A 25,658-nucleotide genomic window follows, 5' to 3' on the forward strand; every position below is an offset into this window, starting at 1 on the left:
TTTAATTAGCTTTAGAAACGACATTGTGGAATACCACAACAAGAGCTTTTCTATTGTGTTGTTTTCAGTTTTTTTCATGTAGTAGTCTTCTAATGCTATAATAAAAATAATGGCTTGCCCAATACAAATGTATTATTACTACTGTAGACAGCACCACCTCCTGGACAATATTAATAAAACTGGGAAAAAAACCAAAACTTAAATAGAATTTGAATTTATCAAAAGATTTTGTTGAATGCTGAGAATTAATACAGAGAACAATTTCCAGAACAGTTACTTTTTCATTTTGACTGAAAAGATTAAAGACCATTCTTGCATGACGTCTGAAGTAATCTGGGTTCTGCGCTTTGGTTCACATTTTCCTTCTCAAGTTCTGATGAATAAACTGTTGAACATATACATAGGGAGCTACTTAAATCACAGCAAGGTTAAAGTTTTTTTCTGGCAAGCAGAGCCAATTTCATGGGCATTTTGCAGTGGAACCGCCCCTCAGCACTGACTGGCCAAGAGGTTCTGCCTCTCAGTGCTGAATGGTGGAGAGGTCCCAGGGGGAGGAGGGATAAGGGGGCAGCCGCCATTTTGCTTGCTGGCTGCCCTTTGAGCTACTCCACCCCTTGGCACCAATTGGTGGACAGGCCCTGGCAGGGCAAGGAGGGACAAGTGGATGGCTGCCATCTTGTCTGTTGCCCTTCATGCTACCCTGTCACACAGTGCCTCCCCTCCCAGCAGGGAGAACCACTGGCTCCCACTGCGGAGGCAGCATTTTATTCTTATTAAGGTTTGTTGGCGATTTTGTGGACAATCCCGGATTTTGCTGTTTCAACAAAATATGTGAAACCACAAATTAAGTCGGTCCCAACACATACGTAGTGTTGACAATGCACACTCCTAATTCTCATGGTGGTGGTATGGGTTACCTTTAAACTTTACAAAGCCAATTTTGTTCTGCTTCTCAGTGCTGATTGGCATAGAGGCCCCATCCCTCAGCACCGACTGGTGGAGAGGTTCCAGTAGGAAGAAGGAATGAGGGGGTGGCCACCATTTTGACTGCTGGCTGCCCTTCATCTGGCCCTGCCTCTCAGCACTGATTGGCAGAGAGGCCCTAGAGAGCGGCAGGGGGAGGAGGGGCAGCCGCCATCTTGTCTGCTACCCCTTTCATGCCACTCTACCAGCTGGCGCCTTCCCCTTCTGGCAGGCTGCTATTAAGAGGGAGACTAAATAAAAACTTTATTAAGTTCGTTTTGCACGGATTTTGTGGGTAACCCTGGATTTTACAGAAACAATTTAGGTAGGTCCCTAATTAAAGGTTATTAAACTGTGCTACGTACCCTCTAAATAAGGAGGAGGGTTATCTTTGAGCCACTGCATGCAGCTTGAGCTTGGATATTGCTAGTCTGCTCCATGGAGATATAGTGACCAATTTACTGTCAACTAGCATCTCAAGATGCACGGCTCCCAGCCCCTTTACCCAGCCAAGCTTCCCACTCTCCCAAGCTCTCCTGCCCAGGTGGTGGGGTACTAGTCCCCAAGCCAACACCCCCTCCACCCCCAGTTGATATGGGTCTAGCCCACATAGTTTCATAATAGATAGGGTCGTAAGGGACCTGAGCAGATCATAAAGTCTGACCCCCTGTCATAGGCTGGAAAGAATGCTGGGGTCAAATGACCACGGCTAGATGATTATCTAGCCTCCTTTTAAAGACCCTCAGGGTAAGGGCAAGCACCACTTCCCTTGGAAGTTGGTTCCAGATCCTAGCCGCCCTGATTGTGAAGTAATGACATCATGCTGGCTCCAAGGACCCCAGGACCAGAAGCCAGGCAGGCAGCCTGTTCTCAGAGAGCTAAGCCTTTGCAGCACACACAGGCAAACTCTCTCAGAACCAAGAGAATTTTGTGGGGGAGAAGATGGGAAAGAGTCAGCTATGGTTTTCTGCCCAGCATCGCACATTCCAGGGGGGATGGAGCGGTAGGAAGGGCTGCCTACTGCCAAATGTGACAAGAGCATGGAGCACAGGGAGGCACATGCCCCTGGGTCCATGCTGTCACCACTGTTAATCCCTGGTAATTCCACACTAGGAACAGAGCTACGAGGTGGCAGAAGCATGGAACCTAGGGACACATGCTTCCCACACTCCATACTCTTGCAGTGCTTAACTGCAAAACGAGGGATAGAGTTCTAGCTCCTGGCCATGCCCCTGCTTACCAGGCCCTCTAGTGACAAATCAAAGTTGTGAAGGGCAGAAACAGCATTAAGCCTCAACCTGCAGCTGCTCTAATTGTAACACTGCCTAACAGTCCACAGATATAGAATGGCTTAAAGGTAACTTTTAACAGCACCTTACTTCTATGAAAAATCTTGATTGTAATCTCAACGTCAAGGCAGACTCATTCTCCACATATACAACATTTTGTTGAAGCCAATAATCTACTTAGGGTTTAAAAAGGGATCTGACGCATTTGAGGAGGATAAATCTACAAAGGGGTATTAAATACAGCAGTCAGGAATGTTACCTCAGGCTCAGGACATCCCTAAACCTATAGCTATTGGTAACTGGGAGATAATGACAGGATAGATGATTACACACGCCATGTTTCTTATACTGATTCTCTAAAGTAAAGTGACCAAGCTGCAGTGTACATGCCATAAGTGGCAGGCACAGCCGCTTTGTGTGACATGTGACAGATCCAGCAAGAAGAAAAAACTGGGGTAGATAGACCAGGAAGGAGAATAGGTGAGGCAATGGATATGGGAGGGGAAAGGGATTGGAGTGACACTTGGGGAGGGGGGCTGGGTCTACCTTGTTGCCCCCACTACTCAAACGCATCCATGCCTTGCCATTTTCAAAGGCAGGCTACTGGGATAGATGGACTTTTGGTCTGACCCAGCTGGTTCTTATTGCTATAGATGACAATGTGGCAAGCAATGCAAAATACTTTCCCCTGAAATACTGATCTCCATACCTCAACAGTTCTGAATTAAAAATGCACAAGGGCACATAATTCAGAATTGTCACTAAGCAAAATCTTCTGCTGCTAAGGACTGAAGCTGGGTTCCATAACTGCCCAGATTATACACAGACCTTGGCAGTGTTTGCCAAGCAGTTCTTAGGCTCTTTAAAATTGTTTTCCTTGGTTACTGTTAGAGGTGCAGCAATACATCAGTCTGATATCGGATTGGCACCAATATAAAGAAAATTGACTATATTGGAAATTGGCCTGATGTGGCCAATAATTTGGCCAATAAATGCCCGTGCATGTGCCCAGCATGCCAGCAGCATGGAGAGCTACGTGCAGCTGGTAAGTTTGTTGTGATGAAAGGGGAGGGGAAGAGAAGGGGCATGTGGGGGGCAGATTAATGCCCCCTGCAGTGAGGGAGGGACCAGGGCTGGGGTAGGCGCTGCAGCCCCTGACCCCAGCTCGCAGCTACAGCCTGCCCAGGAGCCACTGCCCTCTCCCTGCACCTCCCAGTCAAGCTGCAGCTCCATCCTGCACCTGCCCCAGCCATGCCCCTTCCCTCCCCACTCCCTTTTCACCACAACAGACTTACCAGCTGCATGCAGCAGTATCAGAAATCAGATCGGTGTTGGCTGATATGCCTCCTTAAAAATCAGCTATTGGTATCTGCCCCCAAAATCTCTATCGGTGCACCCCTAGTTACTGTGTTTTCAAAGGCACAAACTGTGCAGGAGGACTATCTGCTGTGACCATGAAATGGCATGGCCTCTGACTACTCTCTGTAATGCTGCATATATTCCGGGACTACAGGCTGTCCACGTGCTAATTTAATATTGATTTTACCCACCCAAACAACTTTTAAGCTACCGTGAAAAGGGACTATCTCCAGCCTGCAAGTACTATACTGGATATATACAATAACTTTTCATCTCTTTGAGGATGGTTCTGAGATTTCAAAAGTCACTTAGGCTGCTTGCAGGTGTAGGGGAAAAAATGGCACTTTACTTGAAGCTCAGCATGCCCCCGCACCAAGCCCAGAAGAGGCAGTGCATTAGCTGCACCTGGCTTTCCCAATGTCTATATAGATTGGGCACTTTAGTGGGGCTTTTTTGGCACTTTTGTCTACTAGCTGATTGAATCAGCTTTAGATAAAAGCGCCAAAAAGCCCTGCTGAAGTGTGCCATCTATATAGATGCTACAGAGTTGGGTCCAAATAACTTGCTGCTGGTTCTGGTAACGTGTGAGGGTGTATTTTTTCTCACATCTGTCAGCACCCTTTTTGGTCCAGAGGAATCAAAATTATTCCTTTATTTTACAATCAGATTACTGCACACATTTTACCTGATCAACTGCCTTATGCATGCAGGCGTCGGCACAATACCTTACTTCCCCAGTTTGTTATTCAGTGTTTCACAGGCTAGCCTAGAAAGGTGTTGAATGCTATTTAGATCAGAACAATTAAATGAATCAAGTTTGGGATGAATTTTACGAGCAAGAATGATTTTTTTTGTTTTGTTTTTAAAGAAAGAAGAGAGCATTTCATCTAAGTGAAGTTGTGTCCCTATGTTTAGGCTGGTCCTGTGAGTTAAAGAGCATACTGTTCTCAGTACCCTCCCCTCTCCTGCAGAAAATTGAAGGGGACACCACAGCTATCTGGCTTACATAAGGGAAATAGCCTTCCCTACCTTATGCACACCCCATTTATTTCTGGCAAAAACCTCTCAAGTGACATGAGGTCCCCCCAAAAAGGGTTAACTTTTTGCTCTAAACAGCATTTCAAAGAAGCCACAAACCTCATTTTGCAGCACACATGTCACTCTAAGAGATATCAATTCGTTAATATTCTATACATATTTCTGGTAATACATTTTGTAAAATTAAGTACGATATGTACCTCCTTTATTTGGGAGAGATGACTCATGACACAAGGATAAAGTGCACTGGGTCAGTGGAGTTGAAAGCAAAGATATGCCAGACTTGTAGCAATTCTCATTATAGTTTGGGTTTGCAAACATTCTTTGAACATCTTGCATTTTAGCTGAATTTACGTTGTCTCATATGTCCAGCAATAGAAGCCGCAATCTCAGAATTCTTCTTGTCCTGACCATAATAGTCCACAAAATCACCATCTGGTCCAACGAGGTACATTATAATTGTGTGGTCCACCTGTCAGAGGGTACAGAACAAATTGTGAAACAAGTACTGAACATCTCTCAAAAGGTTGCTAAGAATAGTGTCCAATTAACCTCTCCTTCCAAATGTCTCTTTGATAGAGAACTTAAAATAGAGGATAGTTCAACTACAAATGGCCCAAGCAGACTACTCAACTCTCAAATGCAACAAAATAAGCAAAATTAACTGTAAACAAGTAATGCAAAGAGATAATGGATGTAGGAGAGCTTTCACGAGTGGCAGGTGTCATCACCTATTCAAATCTTTGAGAAAGTAGAATGTAAAGTGCAGCAAGGGAGGAAAACAGCTGCTTGAGCTGCTTTCTCCTGAATTTTCCTTTCTTCCACCCCACAGTAGCTTCTGAATTCTGGGTTAAGAGAAAGCAGGGCTCCTACAGCTCCTGCTAGCCTATTTCTAAGGACTCCCCCCTTGCCAAGAGATAGGCATAGATCTAGACATTCATATGATGAAAGGGGACACTGTGGTGAGAACACTTCATTAAGCCAAATTCACTCTTGGAGCAGACAACAAAAGGTACAAAAAATAAAAATACTGCAATTGCCTTTGCTCCACAGCTAACCTTTCTTTCAGTGTGCAGGAAAAGACATGTGTGCCATGCTCCATGGTCCCCTTTGGTGGCCAAATTCTGTTAATGTTCAAAGAAGCTTCCAGTGATTTAAGCACAGCGGAGAGCTTGAAATAAGTTTAAACAACAATCGGACAAGCTTTACAAAGCCTCAACCTGAATTAAATGGCTTAAAAAGAATTATTTGAAGTTTGTGTAACTGCAACTTAAGAGTAAATGTATTATTAATTAACTATTTCTGGTAGGTTCTCCTCTAACTGAATTTGTTAAAATTGTAATTAACAAAAATAATGTACTGAAAATCAAAACCCCAATCCTGAAAATACATAACACTTATCTGTTCATATGAATAATTGCCTTCATTTCAAAGAGACTATTCATTAGTTAATCATCTGCATAAGCATCTGCAGTATGAGAGGCTAAAACTGAGTTAAGAACACTGTAAAATAGTTCTGTATTAAACAAAAACCTGCGACTTTGGAAATGGTGTCTTGAGGTGGGCTTCGGCTTTTTGGACCACGAACCATACTTCAGGACAAGAGACATGTTTGGGTGGGGTGGGCTCCACCCCTCTCCAAAGGTAAGCGTGTTCTCTTTCAGGTTGGCCAATCTCCTCCGGCAGGCTTTAAACTAGGCTCATCGGGGGAAGGGGAAGTTGAGGACAGAGGGAGCCATGGAACACTGAACAAAGAGCCACCCACAAAAACAGCTCAGCCAAGACAGGCAACGAGCACAAGAAATACCCCAGTAAGAGACAGGGGCTCAGATAGTCCTGGAATTAGGGGGGCGGTGCATGCACCTTCAGGAGGCCTTGAATGCTTCTACACTAATGCTCATAGCATGGGGAACAAGCAGGAGGAACTTGCCCTCCTGCTAGTTAACACTAACCCGGACATAGTGGGGCTCACTGAAACTTCATGGGATCAAACGCATGACTGGGCGGTGAACATCGAGGGCTATAGGCTGTACAGGAGGGAAGAACAGGGAGGAAAGGTAGGGGTGTGGCGCTCTATGTCAAAGAGCAATACACATCCTCAACAAACAGCACTGGGTCAGAGGAAGGGCAGACTGAAGTGCTCTGGGTCAGAATACAAGGGGGCCAGGGGGGGGGAAGGGACTTAACGGTGGGTGTCTACTACGGGCCACCCAACCACAGGGAAGAGCTGGACCGGGAATTCTCAGGTTAGCTTGTGGAGGCAGTTAAGTCAAGTCAAGGGATGCGGTCACCATGGGTGACCTAAACTATCCGGACATCAGCTGGGAAGATCAGTCTGCCAGGTCTGACCACTCGTGTAGGTTCCTAGCTGAGTTACGGGACCTCCACCTAACCCAGGTGGTGCACAGTCCCGCCAGAGGAAATGCCTTGTTGGACCTGGTCCTGGCCACAGACGATGACCTGGTAAGTGGACTGTGGGGTCTCGACCGCCTGAGCAATAGCAATTATCGCCTAATGGAATTCACCATCCAGCACAGGGTGTCAAAGGCCAGCAGCAAGGCAACAGCCCTAGACTTCAGGAGGGCGGATTGCAATGAGGTAAGGAGACTAGTCAGGGAGGCACTGAGGTCCCGGAGGGGAGGGGAGTTAGGAGTCCAGGAAGAGTGGTTGTTCCTTATGGAGACGATCCTCCAAGCCCAAAGGGTGACAATCTCTATGCGAATGAAAGTGGGCAGGAGTGTTCAAAAGCCCCCATGGCTCATCAAAAGCATCCAGGAACATCTCAAAGCTAAAAAGGAGGCGTATACCCAATGGAAGGGAGGGGCAATTACCAAGGAGGATTATACCTTCATTGCCCAAGATTGCAGGGGCGGCTGTTAGGAAGGCTAAGGCGGAGCTGGAACCGGGACTAACGACCCAGATCAAGGATAACAAGTCCTTTTTTAAATACATAGGGGGTAAAAAGAAGGTACCGGGTAACATAGGGCCTCTGCAGGATACACTAGGAAATCTGGTGGTCGCACCAGACGACAAAGCTAACCTCTTTAACAATTTCTTCGCCTCCATCTTTTTGAGCAGGGGCCAAGGCATCCCCCACATTGGGATCCCCAATGGACCCAGGGGAAGTGCAGCCAGGCCCAAGGTCAGTGAGGACCTACTCAGGGAACTTCTGGTGGGTCTAGACGTGTTCAAGTCAGCAGGTCCTGACTATCTCCACCCGAGTGCTGAGGAAATTAGCAGAGGTCATTGCAGGACCTCTGGCACAGCTTTACGAGCACCCATGGTGCTCTGGCGAGGTGCCGGAGGACTGGAAAAGGGCCAATATGGTACCCATTTTCAGAAAAGGGAGGAAGGAGGACCTAGGAAACTACAGGCCCGTTAGTCTGACCTTGGTCCTGGGGAAGCTCTTTGAGAAAATTATCCAGGAGCACATCTGCGAGGGACCAGCAAGGGAGATCATGCTTAGGGGCAACCAACATGGGTTCGTTCGAGGCAAGTCCTGTCAGACCAACCTAGTGGCCTTCTACGACCAGGTCACAAAATCCTTGGATGCAAGTGTTGTGGTAGATGTAGTCTTTCTGGACTTTAGGAAGACCTTTGACACTGTCTCTCACCCCATTCTCCTTAAGAAATTAGGTGACTGTGGTGTTGCTGCCTACACAGTCAGATGGGTTGCAAATTGGCTGGAGGGCCGCACCCAGACAGTGGTGGTGGTGGTTGGGTCTTTTTTGACCTGGAGGGATTTGGGCAGTGGGGTCCCCCTCGGTCCCGGTCAACACCTTAACAACTTGGACGAGGTGAAAAGCACCTTGTTCAAATTTGCAGATGACACTAAGATGCGGGGAGAAATGCGCACATTGGAGGAGAGGGACAGGCTGCAGAGGTGGGCGGATGAGAACAGGATGGGATTCAACACTGACAAGTGCAAGATACTGCACCTGGGGAGGAAGAACCAGCAGCATACCTGCAGGCTGGGGAACTCCCTTCTAGACAGCACAGAGGCAGAAAAGGATCTTGGTGTCATTATTGATTCCAAAGTGAACATGAGCCACCGATGTGGGGTCAGGAAAGCTAACCGCACCTCATCATGCATCCACATATGCATCACGAGTAGGTCCAAGGAGGTGATCCTCCCCCTCTACATGACACTGGTCAGGCCGCAGTTGAAGTACTGCATCCAGCTCTGGGCGCTGCACTTCAGGAGGGATGTGGGCAGCATCGAGAGGGTCCAGGAGGGCCACTCACATGATCAGGGGGCAGCAAGGCTGGCCCTATCAGTGGAGGCTACAGGACCGGAACCTGTTCAGCCTCCACAAGAGAAGGCTGAGAGGGGATCTGATGGCCGTCTACAAACTGGTCAAGGGGGACCAGCAGGCAATGGGAGAGTCCGTTCCCCTGAGCACTACCGGGACTAACGAGGAATAACGGCCATAAATTGACCGAGAGTAGATTCAGGCTAGATATCAGGAGGCACTAACTTTACTGTTAGGGCGGATAGGATCTGGAACAAACTTCCAAGGGAAGTGGTACTCGCTTCTACCCTGGGGGTCTTCAAAAGGAGGCTAGACAATCACCTATCCGGGGTCATTTGACCCCAGCATTCTTTCCTGTCCATGGCAGGGGTTCAGGTCCCTTCCGACCCTACCAACTATGAAAATATTAGACTTTCATATTCTTTCTTTTTTAAGAGAGAGAAAAATTTTCAGGAAAGGTGGAATTTGTAAAACCACCTAATTCTTTTACAAGTCAAGCACCACTGACTCACAATGGAAATCCCTCATGGAGGAGGGGTACATTTATTCAAATCCAAGGTCTTTCCCACCCACCCGTCAGCAAGGGAGAGTGGGGGAGGATTCAAGTGCCAGCCTGGGACAAGTGGCAGCTCAGCCCTGGCTATGGCCCTGGGCTCCAGGCTGAAGCTGGAGCTGAGCTGCTGCCTGCTCCTGGCCACAATGGTGTATGTAACAGATGACAGGGTACACAGCTGGGGAGGGGGTAGCTGAAGAAGGGGAAAACCTACAGCATGCCCCTTCTCTGTATCTGCCTCCCCTCCCACCCCCTGGGTTCCTCCCACTACCTGCCCCTCCCTTGCTTACCTTCTGCTCTACCCTGGTACCTCCAGCCCTAACCCAACCCAGCTGAGAGCTGCCACAACTTCTCTCTGGCCAGGCTGGACTGTAGCTGCGCAGGGCTGTCACTGCTGCCAGATGCTCTGATCTAGAACAGAGCTGCAGCAGAAAATTGGTGGGGAAGGAGAGAAGTAAAAAGGGTGTGGGGGAACATACTGCAGGTAGGAACAGAAGTAGGCATGGGGAAAGAGACAGGCTGCAGGGGGAAGGGTATGTGCTTGCCCCCCTCCCTTTCCCCCTGCAACTTGGCTGGGTGACCCAGAGGTAACGGACAGACAGTGACTGGCACAGAAGAGCAAGCAGCAGCTGTCTTCAATTTCGATAAATATGGTATTTATTTATACATATATCCCGCCCCATCCAACAGACTCATAGGGGTTCAACTCAGTATGCCTGGTCAAAGTTTTTCACATTTCTTAACCTGTATGAGGTAAGCACACAGTACTCCATTGAAGCACATAACTTTGGGACTGGGAAAAATGCTTTGCACTTATCCAGAGCATTCACTTGTTAACCTTACTCTGAAAAAAAGCAATGCTCATTAAGTGCAGAGCACTGACAGCACTCTGGTACCATCAGTTTTGGCAAAATGGTGAGTTTTCAGCAACAACACTGTGCTGTAAGTAATGGTGCAGTGAAGGAGTCTCAACAAAGGTGCCAGGCTCTATTGTGCAACAAATGCTTTTTCTCCCTTTAAAAAATATCTGCTTTTTCTTCCATACTGCCATTTACACTGGGATCAAGACTCTTATGGAATCTGCAGACCAACTTAACATCCATACTTCAAACCTCTCCTTTTCCTACCTACAGATCCTACCTTTTGGTCATGGCTAGGCAGGTGACAAAATGCAGCTGTCTCTAATTTCCTTCACATCCTACTTTCATTTCCCACACTCCTGCCATTCTCTCACCCTACCTCCACGTCAATAAAACCAGATAAAAATAAAACAAATAACAACACTGAAATTCGTAAGCATATCCACGTTTCTCCATGTTTGTTCTGGGCATTGTAAAATAGTACCTTGACCCTGACCAAATACAAAAGTATCTAGTAACAGCCAAACATATATCTTTGTTATGCATGACTTCAGAATCAACTTTCAGTTTTTCATTTTTACTCCAACACCTATAATGACAGGCGGTCAGATGAAGACTGTGTTTTTACTCACTATGTAATCACTGTCTTCATCTTTGGGCCCTGGGCTGTAATACACACGGTAGGCTCTGGACACCTGCTCAATCTCCTCTTTGGTGCCAGTCAATCCAATAAGCTTGGGAGAAAATTCTGAAGGAGAAAAGGAATGATTAACTATTCTAAGATGAAAAGCCATGCAAAGCCCTTCCCTCCTAGAATCAATGAGATACAACCCCACCTCCTTTTCAACTGCAACAGATATCACTGAATACGTAAGAGCTGTACAGCAGAAGACAATTAGTAATAGAAAGTCAAACGGTACCTTTAACATATCTGGCAATGGCTTCTTGGTTGTCCCTCTCTGGGTCAATAGTAATGAACAATGGGGTCAAGTCTGGCAAAGATGGGATCTTGTCTGTTACCAGAAAAATTAATAATTGTTATTTTTGGCAAGCCCAAAGCCACAGTTCAGCTCCCACAAACTAGGAGCCATTATCATTACAGGGTTTAAAGAACTGCAAAAATGCAGTTCTTTAAACCCTGTACACCTTGAGGGTAACTTTACACACTCCTCCTGAAATGAAGACCTAACCCCTATTTACTAAGGCTTGAGAATTTCAGGGATAACTAAGACAGTGCGCGTGAGCGAGCGGGCAAAACAGTGCACGCGAGCGGACAAAGGAGAGAGTGAGCGAGTGAGCAAGCCAGAGAGTGAGTGAGCCAAACAGAGAGCGAGCAAAGCAGATCGAGCAAGTGAGAGAAAGAGTCAGTGAGCAAGCGAAACAGAGTGAGCGAACAGAGAGCGAGCGGATGACCTTCCTGCAACAGCAGAGACACAAGCAGGGGTCAGGTCTACAATCTGCTCCTGCACTAATAGCTCACTCCTGACTTTGGAGGGCATATTTACAGCTATTAAACATGTCAGGTCATGAACTGGGAAGGCCACAAGCTCCTGTGACATTATTTCACAGGAGCCACCAATCCAAATGCTGTATTAGCAGTCATCTTGTCATCAATGCAGCAAGGCAGAAAACTGATTTATCAGCTTTGCCCTCTCTCTCAACTCACGTGCTCCAGGCAGTTACTTTTTTCTTCCCTGCTAGACAGCACTCATTCTGCCAACAAGGAGTTGCTAACTTGCCCTCATCAAGGACCTACTGCTTAGAGTCCCAACCTAGATCAGAAATTGCAAACAGGATTTACACCTCAGCTTTTAACATATCCAGGAAATAGCAAAAGTGGCCTAGAAGAAAAATTCTCCTACTGGCTCTGTTTGCAGATTCACTGGCAGTTTGGGTCCAGCTCTGGAGCGAGATGCACAGGTGGAAGCCCGTTGCACTCCTGTGAGCCCAAGACCCCAGTGGACACTCGGCAGACCCTAACCCTGAACCCCAGCACAGCTGGGGGGTAGGTGGGGCCCATGGTGGGTGGGTGCTAGACAACCACAGGAGGTAGCTGAAAGGAGCCAAGAAGGGTCACATCCCGCGGGCTCCTACTTAGCCCAGGCCCCCAGGGAACCACGCAATGGGAGCTGCACAACCAGAGGATGCAAACAGGCACGCTCTAGGCCTGGTGCCTGAGTTAGCGTGGGAGTTCACAGAGGAGGGGCATGAAGCCCTAGGCGGCGAGCCTGAAGAGAGGGTTGTCACAGCAGCAGCCCAGACTACTACCTGTACCACCGTCAGGACACACTGCATCCCAAAGATCCCCTCCATGACTGCGTGTGTGTCGTCCCCCCACCCCTGGTACTACTGAGCCCTCCACCCAGACAGAACCCATGGTTCTAGCCTCTGCTCAGACGAGCCCTCTGGCTCTCAGCTGTGGGGGATGTCTGGTACAACTGCAGGCACCTGGGATCAGGAGCAATGACACCTCCCCATGCAAGGTTTGCTCTGCACTGAAATCTCTGGAGTACTGGACAGGGGAGCTCAACTGTGGTGCAGAGGCTGCACACCATCAGGGATGATGAAGAGATCAATGCCTACTGCCAGGCTCTTTGCCTGAAGAATGATGAGGGAAGAGCAAAAATGGCTGACAGGACAAGGGTGGACAAGAGGAGCTTCCATGAAGTCCAACCAGGGGTCGCTTGGACGAAGGTTGTCTCCAGCCCCAAGGCATGCTGCATCAGGGTCACCACCTCGCTCGATCTGCACAACAGGTACGAACTCCTCGTAGCACTAAGAGCCGACAGAGCCGCCAGCTCCAGCACCTGAGGATGAAAGGCACCTAGCAACCACCCATAAGAACGCAAAGTGGTTGTCATTGGAGACTCCCTCTTGAGGAGGACAGAGGGAGCGTTCTGCCACCCTGACCCCTTAATCTGTGAGGTCTGCTGCCTCCCAGGGACCCATATCTGAGACGTAGGCGAGGATCCTGAAACTTATCTGGCCCTCTGACCACTACCTCATACTCCTTATCCATGTGGGCACAAATGACACAGCTTGGAGCGATCCCAGCAGGGTTATGAGCGACTATAGGGCTCAGAGCATTGGGGGCACAGGTGGTCTTCTCCTCAGTACTTCCGGTTATGGGTCACAGGCATAAGAGGAACAGACAAAATGAAGAAGTTAACAGAAGACTGAGGCCTTCATGCCATCGCAAACACTCGGCTTCTTTAACCCACCTGCACTTGAGAGAGAGGCAGGCAGCAGTTTGTTGGGAAGGGACAGCCTCCACTTCGCTCCAATGGGGAAGAAGCTCTTTTCAGCCAGAATGGCTGACCTGCCTGACCGGGCTTTAAACTAAGTTCGCCAGGGGATAGGTGGACAACCACCAGTGCAAGCCCCACAAGCATCAACCACAAAATCACAGGTCAGGCTGCACAAGGCAAATCATTCCTACCCCAGCACAGCGACAGGACTCTTTTAGGAGTGCAGGGAAGCCTTGGGCTTCCAATGGCAGGCTTACTTGCACACAAATGCCAGGAGCCTGGGGAACAAACAGGTGAAACTGTCCCTTCTGCTAAACAGAAATTAATATGATCTCAGAGGGATAGTGGAAACCTGACAGGACTCTACCTATGACTGGATCACAAGTATAGATGGCTATACCTTGTACAGGAGGGATCATGTTGCAAGGAATGTCAGGGTGTAACTCTCTATGTGAAGGAGCAGTACACTTCCCGACAAGTGGAGATTGGTACCCAAGGAGGGCGACTCGAGACCCTCCGAGTTAGAATACGGGGAGAACGTGGTGAAGGGGATATAACAGTAGGAGTCTATTACAGACCTCCTAACCAGGAGGAAAAGCTTGACCGTGAATTCACTAGGGAACTGGCAGAGGCTGCACGCTCTCAGTGCATGGTTGTCACAGGCAACTTTAACTACCCTGACATCTCATGGGAAGAGCACTCAGCCAAATCTGATTGGCAGCAAAGCTTCCTCACTTATATTGCTGAGCTCTGCTTGTCTCAAGAAGTCTACAGGCCAACAAGAGACAAGGCACTGCTGGACCTGGTAATGGCCAAAGGGGATGATCTAGTCAGTGGCCTGAGGATTGAAGGGAAGCTGGGAGACAGTAGCCATGAGTTGATCATGTTCTCTATCCATCTCGAAGCTAGCAAATCAGTCAGCAATGCAGAAATCCTTGACTTTAGGAAAGGTAACTTTCACAAGCTCAGAAGGCTAGTTGTTGAGGCCCTGATCTGACAGGGAGGGGAGTCCACGATGAGTGGTCGCTCCTTAAGGACGCGATCCTTGAAGGACAAGAGAAGTCCATTCCAGCCCACAGGAAAGGTAGCAAAAGGGCTCGGTGACCCCCTTGCCTCAGTAGGGAACTCATGGACCTAAAAAGAGAAGCTTATAAAGAATGCAAGTCAGGAAACACCACCAAGGAGGAGTATTCAGCACTGGCCCACACCTCTAAGGAGCAAACTAGGAAAGCCAGGCTGAAACCAAACTCAAACTGGCTACAGGAATCAAAGAGAATAAAAAGTCCTTCTTCAGATATGTGGGAAGTCTGGGGAAAAAACAAGGGCAACACTGGACTCTTGCTAAACCAAATGGGGCAGCTGACAACCGACACCCAGGGAAAAGCCAATCTCCTTAATTACTTTGTGTTGGTCTTCCACCAAACCAAGGGAATCACTCTGCCTGACAAGATGCAGGATTACCAGGGTAAAGGTGAACATATGCCCATCATTGGCGTGGATCCTTTGAGAGAACACCTTGAGAGGCTGGACATCCACAAATCAGCTGGCCCGGATGGAATGCACCCAACAGTGCTAAAGGAAATGGCTGACATCATAGCATGGCCAATGGCAAGGATATCTGAGAACTAGTGGCACTCAGGCAAGGTACCTGAAGATTGGAAGAGGGCCAATGTGATGCTTATCTTCAAGAAGGAGAGGAAGCAAGATCCGGGAAACTATGGGCCAATCAGCTTGACCTCAATCCCTGGAAAGATATTGGAAAAAAATGGGTAGGTCTTGCCTGGCCAATCTCATTTCCTTCTATGACCAGGTGACATATCACCTAAACAAAGGAAAAGAGGTTATCATATTTGGACTTCAAAAAAGGCTTTGACTTGGTGTCCCATGATGTCCTCATGGTAAAATTGGGGAACTGCAGCCTTGACGACCTTATGGTCCGATGGCTGGGGAACTGGCTCCATGGTCGGACCCAGGGAGTGACAGTCGATGGAACCGAATCAACATGGCGCACAGCGACCAGTGGCATGCCCCAGGGCTCCATAGTCAGACCTGTACTCTTTAATGTAGATTCAGAGATGCTAGGGTCAGAAGGGACCTCAATGGATCATTGAGCTCATCTTGCTGGGATCATTCGACCCCAGGTGATTTCCTGCCCCTTGGGCAGGGGGCTGGACCCGATGATCTTGCTAGGTCCCTTCCAGCCCTAATGTCTATGAAATCAGACTAATACTAAACTCTGTCAGTCTCACTGGGGATCTGTGTATTCAGGATACCAGAAACAACCTTTTCCCGAGAACCAAACAACTTTGCTATAGATCAGTTACACTTTAGACCTTTGCAGAAGCTCCTCCAGAAATGGGCACTGTCAGTAAAATTTTAACAGGGATATGCAGTGACAGTGGGAATTTACTGTTACCATAAGGATAAGGGGTCACAGCACACCTTGCCCCACAACAACAGGAGTCCTAGAGTCACAGACCTCACAGTTGGATAGACTAGATTTCTTTGCGATTATCTTATGCTACTACACAGCTACTGACTGAACCCAGCTGCAGTAAACCATCCAAAGCAGGATCCAAGAGACACTTTCAGCAATATTCCTGTGAAAGAGACATCGAAGGGATCCCTCAACTAACTATGACAGTTTGCCACCTGATAGAGCTGTCACCTCTGATCACTAGTGAGGGTAACAGTTGTCAGAATGGATAGTGCATTTTTAAATCATCATATACACATGAATATAGTCAACACAAGCTATATCGCTACTCAATTCTTGCCCTATAAGAATTTGGAGTACATTACACTAATCCCTGCTTCTACAATAATTGACCAAATGCAAAATAATTTAAGTGCTTTGTAACTGAATGAAAAAAGCAGAGACCTCTTCAACACAAACACTGCCCATGTCTAAATGGAAGCACATTTTCAACAACAGAGCCATTCTCCTCTTAATGAAGAAGCTGCCTTAGTGGTCACAATTAGGCTGCATTGACAGGGTGTCTGCCTTCTAGCAGTACCACAGCATATTCAAAGGCCAATACCAAGTACAGGAGACTGATGAGAACCAATCCTCACTCTAAGTATGCCGCATGTGAATGTTTTAGATTAGAATAAGCCTCTCCCTAGATCAAAGCAGGAGACCAGTATGACCTAAGATAGAGCCTAAGAAAGACTGAGAAAAGTCGCTTATAAACAAACAGACAAACATGTTCCCCATTCTGAACAACACAGCTCTTACTGAATAAGTAACATGAACTCTTCCTGAAATAGGATGCTCTTCCCTCCCTCCCTCCAATTAAAGTTCAGACTGGATTTACCAATTTCATCCACCACTAGAATCATTTTCTCCAGTTCCTCTGGACAGATATCGGGACAGTGTGTGAAGCCAAAGTAGATTAACACCCACTGGCCCAGGTAGTCACTGTTGGTCCTTGGCTGCCCTTCATGATTGATGAGAGAGAAAGGGCCTCCCAGCAAAGGCTTCCCCAGTGATCGCTTTCGCTCCTTCTCCAGCACTGAAAGGAAATAACGGAAGTTTACTGCCTAATACACCATACATGAGAGAACAGAAAAAATTCAGAAATCCTCAAAGACTGATAAGGCAACCTGATAGAACCAAAGCTTACCAGCACCTAGAATTTCAAAAAGCTCCCAGACAAGAAAAGTCAAACTGATAAACAGAGAACCTTTAGTTTGTGATATTTTCTAAACAAAATATCCCATAAGGCTCCAAAAGTTTTAATTGCAAAGATGGCACTGAGGCATGTACCAAAATTGGAATAGGATGGAAGAAATCATTTATTTTTAGTGAGTGCCTTTTAGCTATCCTAGAGCAGCATGGAATGGCAATAAGCAAGGTCAAGCACTCCAGGAACAGTGCCAGGAGGCTATATTGCCTCATTCTTCAGGACACATAAGTTAGCAAGGCAGATGTCACAACTATCCATTACGTAAGTATTATCTGGAGCTGGTGTAGAGAAGTATGAATTTATAAAAATATCGATTGAGAGCGAGGAAAAGGCTGTTAAATAACCACAGGCAAAGACTAAAAATACCGAGCAAAATAAACAAGTACAAAAACTAAAACTGGAGTGATGAGAAAAATAAATCAATTTGCATCCTGTTTCCAGATTTATTTGTACAGGAAGCTGTTGGGGTAGTAAGCTGTCATGCGCCATACATGCAGTCCTGACTTCATGAAGGCTCTAAGCAGGATCAGAGATGTCAGGATGATGACATTAAACTTACATTCTTCTTTTTCTTTCTTCAAGTACTTCATGCCTGCCAGCAGAGCACCTCCGACTGCAAACGTGACTGCCAGGGACGTCCAAGAAACTGGCTACTGGGAGAGAGACTCTGTATGAACTGAGTGTCTCCTTCCCGTGCTGGAGCCCAGCAAGACGCTGAATGCGCTGGTTAAGAGCCTGTGCTGGTTTCCCTGCTTCCACCCATGCCTGCAGCTAGGCATGGCTGTGTGTAAACCCCCAGCCTGCAGGGCTGAAAAAGCCCCACTGTGCAGGCTGCCAGCATGAGCTGCTGAGGCCCCTGGAGCTGCCACACTTGGCATGGGGGCCTGGGCTCAGCCCAAGTCCTCCCACCCAGTGCACGGCAAACAAAATATTAGGGATTAAGAATGGCATTGTGAACAAAACTGAAAGTATCATTATGCCTCTTTGTGAATCCACGGTGCATCCATACCTTGGATATGGTGCCCAGTTCTGGCCTCTACACCTCAAAAACTACATAGAAAAACTAGAGAAGGTGCAGAGAAGGGCAACAAGAATGATGAGTGCTATGGAGGGGCTTCATATGAGGAGATTAGGCCTGTTCTGGCCATGACCCTTAAGGGACATGATGAGGTTTTACAAACTACTAAATGGTGAAGAAAAAGCAAACAGGGATTTACTATTTACTCTCTCTCAGGACAAGAACGCGGGGTCACAAAATGATGCCAGCAGGCAGGCGTGCAGTTTAAAACTAACAAAAAGAAGGTCTGTTTCCCCAGAGTCTCATTCAAGTGTGCGGCTTGTTGCCACAAGACGTTGTGGGAGCTGACACAGTTTAGCCAGATTCGGAAAAGGACTAGATACATTTTTGGAGGAAAGAGCACCAGCAGCAGTTGGGCTCGGGAGCCAGGGGCTCAGACTCTGAAGCAGAACTGCCTAGCCCTGAAAGGCAGCGGCAGCCGGGCAGAGGAGCAGCAGCAGAGAAACCAACCCCTCACTCGCAGCACCTGCTCCTCCTGCAGCTGCGCCACGCGGGCCCACGCCCTGCCCCGGGCAAAGGCGACTCTTATGCTCTCACCCCCGGCTTGGACGGGCGCGTCCTGGGCCCGTCTCCGGGCGGCAGCGTGGCCAGGCGGCGCGTCAGCCGCGGGGGGCCGAGGGAGTCCCAGCGCAGCCCGGCAGCGAGAGCCTGCGAGGAAGGAGACGGCGAAGTCAGACAGCCGCAGCCCGGTCTCGCCCCAGGCCCGCGGGGAGGGGAAGGGAGAGGGCCCCGGCCGGGCCAGGCCCGGCCCTCACCAGCCGCCTCCCGGTGCCACCCGCGCCGCAAGGCCGCAGCAGGCAGCAGAGCAGCTGGACCCGCCGCAGCCCCAGAGCACGCGCCGCCATCGCGAGCCACCCGCCCGCTTCCGCTTCCGGTTCCAGTGCCTAGCAGCCGCTTCCGCCGCATCACTCGCGTCCTGGCGGCGGGAAGGTAGGTCCGGCGCGGCGCGGCGCGGGCCGAGTACTCTGAGACGCCAGACTCTCCGTGTCGCTGCAGGCTCGCTCGCGCGCACCCCGCAGGCCGGTCGCCCTTGCCTCGGCCGGGCCCGGCGGCGATGGGGGACGCCCCGGCGCCGCGCTTCTGCTTCGGGGTGATCGCCGACGTGCAGTACGCGGACGTGGAGGACGGCTACAACTTCGGGCGCACGGCGCGGCGCTACTACCGGCGCGGGCTGGGCCGCGTGCGCAGCGCGGTGCGGGCGTGGAACGGCGAGCGCGGCCGCCTGGCCTGCGTGCTGCAGCTCGGCGACCTCATCGACGGCCTCAACGCGCAGCGCGGCGCCTCCGAGCCGGCCCTGCGCGCGGTCCTGGGCGAGCTGGGGCACCTGCGCGCGCCCGTGCACCACGCCTGGGGCAACCACGACCTCTACAACTTCAGCCGCGAGTACCTGCTGCGCTCCGAGCTCAACAGCGCGCCCGGGGGCGCCCCGGGCCCGGGCGCTGAGGCAGACGCCTGCTACGCCTATCACTTCAGTCCCGCCGCGGGCTTCCGCTTTGTTATGCTCGACGCTTACGACTTGAGTGTCCTCGGGTGGGACAAGTATTCTCAGAAATACCAGCACTCCCTGAAGCTCCTGAAAGAGAAGAACCCAAACGAGGATCTGAACAGCTCTCTAGGTCAGCCAGTCTCAACCTGTGGGTTGTGACCCAAAAAGTGGGGCGCGAGAACGAATTAAAAGGTCGTGAACAAACTTTAAAAATGGGTTCTCCTTTACAGGAGAAAGATGTGGCTTTCCCTCGCAGGCTGGCAGAGCTCCAGCCTGCCAGGGGCTGCCTGCCCCCTCCCCCCCGCCACCCCTCCAGCCCCACACATTGCGGGGCAGGGGGCAGCAGATCGGGAGTGAGGGGCACTGGGTCACGACTGGCCACTGATGTTTACAAATGGGTCCTGGAACAAAAAATGCCAAGAACCACTGCTCTAGGTAATGCACAGCACACAGCACAGCTGGCGGATGCAGAAGGTGGATCAATCTTCCTTGCCCGTCAACCAGAAATACTCACAGTTAACTTAAAATATGACTTCACAGATCACTAAGAGCTTGGTTGCCCTAGTTTGTGCTGATGCCACAATGTGCAGTGGGGTGCATTCATTAATGAAGCTGTGGGCAGGATTCCGATTGGGTGACAGCCTTCTAGTGCAGGAGGAGTCAGACCTTCATTAGATGGTAAGTGGGTTTTGTCCAGTGAGGCACAAGCCTCTTCCTGAGGTCTGATACAAGTTGCCTCAGTTGCCCCCAGGATGTTTGCAAGTAGGTTCTCTCAAATGCAGTCAGGCAAAGACTGTCCCACGTAAGCAGCACGGATTTTATTTTTCAACCATCGTTGCTCTGGCACTTTCTGAGACTATTCTATCACAGGCTTTACAACTTCTTGCATTGATCTTTTGCATAATCTGAAGGATTACATTATTAAAGCATAGGAGTGCAAAAGGAGTTTTGGCGGTGCCTAGACAGATCCACGGATGCCTGGGACAAAGGGCTGAGCTGTGCAGTTCAACGTCAGTACTTTAGTTTATGCTGGGAGATATTGTCATCTGAGTCAATACAGAGGCTGGATGCCAGTTCCTGCACAACATTTTTTTCACACAGCCCTAGTTCTGTACTTTGTAGATACTGTTTTCCAGGGTATAGTTGGTTCATGTGGCTTCATCTAAATTCTACCAGTGCTTTGGGAGCATGATTCACTGGTGAACTGAATAGTCATAGCCTGGGCTTTCTGGATATAGGGGTTTGATGCTCTTTGTTTCTTTCAAATTGTTTGGCTCTACTTTTCCAACAGGAGTCCTTTGCATTCCAAATAACTTAGTGGGGATGCATGACATCTATCATGCAAGCATGAATACCTAAGCCAGACAGAGCTCAAAAGCTGTCTGCCAGTTAGACCTCAGCAGCTGCATCTCAGCAGTTGAGGATTTATGCATACTGAATTTGGGAAAAATTGCACTCAATTTTTTTTTTCTAGACATCCAGGGCTAGACCCTATTTTCTAGTACCGGATGCCTTAGGAATACAATGGGTTATTAAGGTTCTGGAACCATGGCACTTTTCCCAAGGCTCAAACTCACTTTTAATGTCGGTGTTAACACAAACATGACAAGTGTCTCCTTGAAGTGACTATACTTGCTGAAGCACGGACTCTTCTTTGAACTGTGAACCTTTACAGAAACCACAGTGGAAGACTTGATATGGCTCTGTTGATATGGGGTTTAGATAAGGTTCTGGGATCACGGGGTGGTGACAGTGAGGGGCCAGGGCCCTGGGACAGAGCCGTGATTGGCTCCCTGCATGTCCCTGCCTGCAGAAATGGTGTCCGTCGCAGGGACTCTTGAGCATTTTCCTCTCCAAAAGGGGGAATCCTGTATGTAAAGTATCTTTTAAAATACCCATATTAACCTACCTGTAATTCTGGGTCTTTAAATGCATCTCATTGGATTCTTCTGCATGTCTCTTTAGAGTCTGGGGCTCTATATACAGATGGTATCTTACTGTCCCTATTATTTCCCTCCACTAGATAGCCATTGCCATCTGAAAAAAATCATACTCGTAGTTTTATATAGTTCTCAATCTACAGGAGCTGTTGTTTCTCATGTAGACATTTTTAGGCAAGAGCTGAGACAGTGGCATTTGGAACAGGACACAAGGGACTATTGTCTAACTGCCAACTCAGAAATCCTCATGCTAGGATGCTGAGACTCAAAACTGGAAATCCTGGGCATGTGGCAACATCAAAGGCAGCAAAATTACTAGCAAATCATTTTCCCTTATCTACTCCAGAGGGTGTTATTTTTGTGTACCACACGGGCAAAGGCAACTGTTTATTCTGAGCCTAGATTGACACTAAAATAAGTAGAGAAGCAGCTGTTTTGTGTCTGTGCCCTTAATCTTCTCTCTTACAGGACTTGATGAGCCTCAGTTTGTGAAGTTCAATGGAGGATTTAGCCAACTGCAGTTGGATTGGTTCAATGAGGTTCTTACGGCTTCTGATAAAAATAGAGAGAAAGTTTTAGTCATGGGTAAGTATATCAACCCTGGAACCACTTATGGTTTTCCCCTCACATGCACACCTCAAAGAGTAAATATGTACTGTATGAGCACGTGAAAGAATGCTGTGGATTTCAGAGGGCTCTAGGTAAGGGGTGAATAGGTCTCTGCTCAGTGAAGGAAGTTGCTGTGGCGGATGAATGCTAAGGCTTGTCCTGGAACAAGAAAAAATGTTGCTGGGACTTGAAAATTCATAGGGTTGGAAAGACACTGAGACTTGAGGGAAAGAACTACTGAGAACTTGGGTCAGGGCAGAAGCCTGCAGAGGATATCCAGTTCCTTGAAAGCTTTATATCCAAGTAGCAGGGATATGGTGGCTGCTTTACTATTTTGAAATACTGTCTTGTCTCCCTCTCACTTTTTTTTTTTCTTCCCAATTGCAGGTCACCTTCCCATTCATCCAGGCTCTACAAACAACGTTTGCCTTGCTTGGAATTATAAAGATGCCCTTTCCATCATCCACTCTCATCAGTGTGTGGTGTGTTTTCTTGCAGGCCACCTCCATGATGGTGGTTATTGTCTAGACTCTCATGGAGTCCATCATCTTACTGTGGAAGGGATTATTGAAACTCCACCACAAAGCCATGCCTTTGGAACTATATATGTCTATGAAGATAGAATGATATTAAAGGGGAAAGGTAGAATTCCAGACAAAGTTATGTATTACAGAACACAGTAGATAGACCTAAATAAAAAACTGAGCATTTGCAGTACCATGGTCCGTTTACTAATAACAGGTGACCACTGAAGCCATGGAGTTCATCACATTTCCCATTTATGTAAAATGGTGTTTACCTCTTCAAGCTTGATAACTAGAATCTAGTTTCCTTGGATCCTGGATTATGGAAGTTTTGGATCTGCAAAAGAAAAAAAATGTTTTCTGTGAGGGCAATACTAAATAATTGTATTTAAATGTACTAGTTTTGGGTAACTTCTTGAAATACGGAACTGCGAGCACTTTGGCTGCTGACAGACACGAAAAAAAAAAAGGTGTTAGTTTGACCCAGCTCTGTAGTGTTTATATAGATTGGGTGCTTCAGCAGGGCTTTTTGGTGCTTTAAAACTGATTCAGTCAGCTATGAGTTGAAAGCGCCTAAAAAGCCCTGCTGAAGCGTCCAATCTATACAGACATTGGGCAAGCTGGGTCCAGCTAATGCAGGGGTGGGCAATTATTTCGGGTGGAGGACTGTTTACTGAGTTTTGGCAAGCCACCGAGAGCTGCATGACAGGCAGCCGGGGCAGATAAATACTAATTTTTTAAATTTTTTAGGGGCCCCGCAGGCCAGACAGAATGGCCTGGCAGGTTGCATCTGGCCCACGAGCTGCATTTTGCCCATCCCTGAACTAATGCGATGGACATGTGCTGGGCTCAGCACAGGAACATGCCAAGTTCATAGTAAAGCGCCATTTTAATTTTTTTTACATCTGTAAGCAGCCTTTGTTAGTTGTTATGACACAGCCGGCACAAGCAACGTATAGGGAACTTTGATAAGAGTAACAAGGATTTGAATGCATTTTTATTGGTCGCACTTATAAAACGTAAACCTGAGTCAACAATAATTCAGATGCTTTTCAGTCATCAACTTTGACAATATTCTTCAGTGTGGCAGGAGATTCCTTCCTTAATTAACAGGAGTTGCAGCTGCTTAGCATACCTGAAAATCCCTCTCCTTTGAGTTTTGGTATTTTGGGAGGTAAAAGAGAAGTGCATGTTTGTATTGATTGCCTAATCATTGATGCCTAATCATTGATTGAGATTACGTGCTTTTAGGTACTTAAATTTGACTGTTTTGGCATTTGCAGCCAAGGACACTGAAATTTCTAAACCCTGGAGATATGGCCTTGAGATCTGGTATAGTGTAATCATTGTGAGATGCACAAAATCTCAACAAGTGCTAGAAACAACTGAAATGTCACAAACTCATAAAATTACCATAGGATGTGCATTACTACAAATATCACGTTGCACTTCAATACCATTGCTGGAGGAAATGAACAAAAGGGGACAGATTCTGATCTGGTTTAACTTGGAATAAGTCAATTAATTTTACAAAATCTGTTCCAAATTTATACTAGTACATCTGAGATCAGAAGATGGTCTAATAAGTATATTTACAGGTCTTTCCTAAGCCTGAATTAAATCAGTTCTCATACTGAGTTTGCACAGCTGCTTCAGTCTCAGTGAAGCATTTTTCACTATTCAGACAGTGACCCTTATGCTAGTTGAGGCCAGACCTCAATCTTCTATAAAGCTATTAAAATGTTTTTGACCTCCCCACAAACCCACATAGTCATTTTGTTTCTCTCTTCATTGAGCAATCACTTGGTGAAAATTACGTTGTCAAATTTGCAGACAGCACCAGAATTAAATTGGAATAAATGAACAGCAGAACAGCTCTGATCTGCAGGGGTTTGAAAATAGACCCTAACAAAAAAAAAAGGGATTGACAGTCAGTTCTGCCACTATTTTTCACAGCTGAAAATTTGTCAGTAGTGGCCAATGCCAAAAAAAAATCTTTAAAAATTCATAATGACCCTTGGAGAATATCTACAGTCACCCATTGTTCAGAAGACAAATATTATTCACAGTTAGGATGTTTTCTTTCAAAATGGCTGCAACTCCCATGCTTCCAATGAGACTGAATCAAAGCAGTGCTGAAGGAGGACTGTCCACTTTCACCAAGCAAAAGAATAATGAGGAACAGGTGAACTGTGGCAGTGTTCATATTTGCTAAAGGAAGCTTTTGGCCTAGGTCCTCCTGAAAAGAAGAAGAGATGGCAGCTTTTTCATAAAACAGTATTCTCCCTCAGAGAAATTTTCAGCTCTGTAGAAGTAACTTTCAGTTAAGAATAACATCAAAAAAAAGACCAATTACTTCAAAATATTTCTTCAAATATGCCTAAGATCTTAGTGAACTTTTCCCATATGAATTTAAAAAGTCTGTTATTCCATTAATAAGATAAGTGGATACAAAAAAAGTTTTGACAGGGTGCTGTGCTTCTTGAAGGACCCATTTTAAAGTAATTCATTAAGAAATTACTTGTAAATTCTTAGAAAATGCATTTCTAAGACGACAGACAGACAGCAGCACAATTTGGTGTAATGACTTTTTAAGCATTTCAGAGTAAGTCAGTAGCAGAGTTGAGCATGGAACACAGGGTTCTTGATTCCTAGTCCAGTACTTGAGCCATTGGATCTTGCTGTTTCTCAGTAACCTATCAGTCCCAATTTTGAGCTGGTGCGTGATTCTGTTACAAGGGTGCTTGTACGTGCAACAGGGGTTTAGTT

General features: G+C 47.4%; 2 protein-coding genes across 2 annotated transcripts; one reads left to right on the forward strand and one right to left on the reverse strand.

The window, feature by feature from the left end:
* Positions 1–198: 198 nt before the first annotated feature.
* Positions 199–19,191, reverse strand: LOC102564085 (protein SCO1 homolog, mitochondrial). The gene is made up of 7 exons (XM_014598254.3): positions 19,086–19,191; positions 18,868–18,978; positions 17,812–17,902; positions 16,881–17,078; positions 11,236–11,328; positions 10,948–11,063; positions 199–5,121 (listed from the first exon to the last, which is right to left on the reverse strand). Exons 1-7 carry the CDS (start codon positions 19,173–19,175, stop codon positions 4,990–4,992), a joined length of 831 nt encoding a protein of 276 aa, XP_014453740.2. The 5' UTR covers positions 19,176–19,191; the 3' UTR covers positions 199–4,989.
* A 75-nt stretch (positions 19,192–19,266) lies between these two features.
* Positions 19,267–23,082, forward strand: ADPRM (ADP-ribose/CDP-alcohol diphosphatase, manganese dependent). Its single transcript, XM_006277769.4, has 3 exons — positions 19,267–19,946; positions 22,225–22,341; positions 22,753–23,082. Exons 1-3 carry the CDS (start codon positions 19,385–19,387, stop codon positions 23,046–23,048), a joined length of 975 nt encoding a protein of 324 aa, XP_006277831.1. The 5' UTR covers positions 19,267–19,384; the 3' UTR covers positions 23,049–23,082.
* Positions 23,083–25,658: the final 2,576 nt, after the last annotated feature.

This window comes from Alligator mississippiensis, chromosome 8 (genome assembly GCF_030867095.1).
Source record: "Alligator mississippiensis isolate rAllMis1 chromosome 8, rAllMis1, whole genome shotgun sequence".
NCBI lineage: Eukaryota > Metazoa > Chordata > Crocodylia > Alligatoridae > Alligator > Alligator mississippiensis.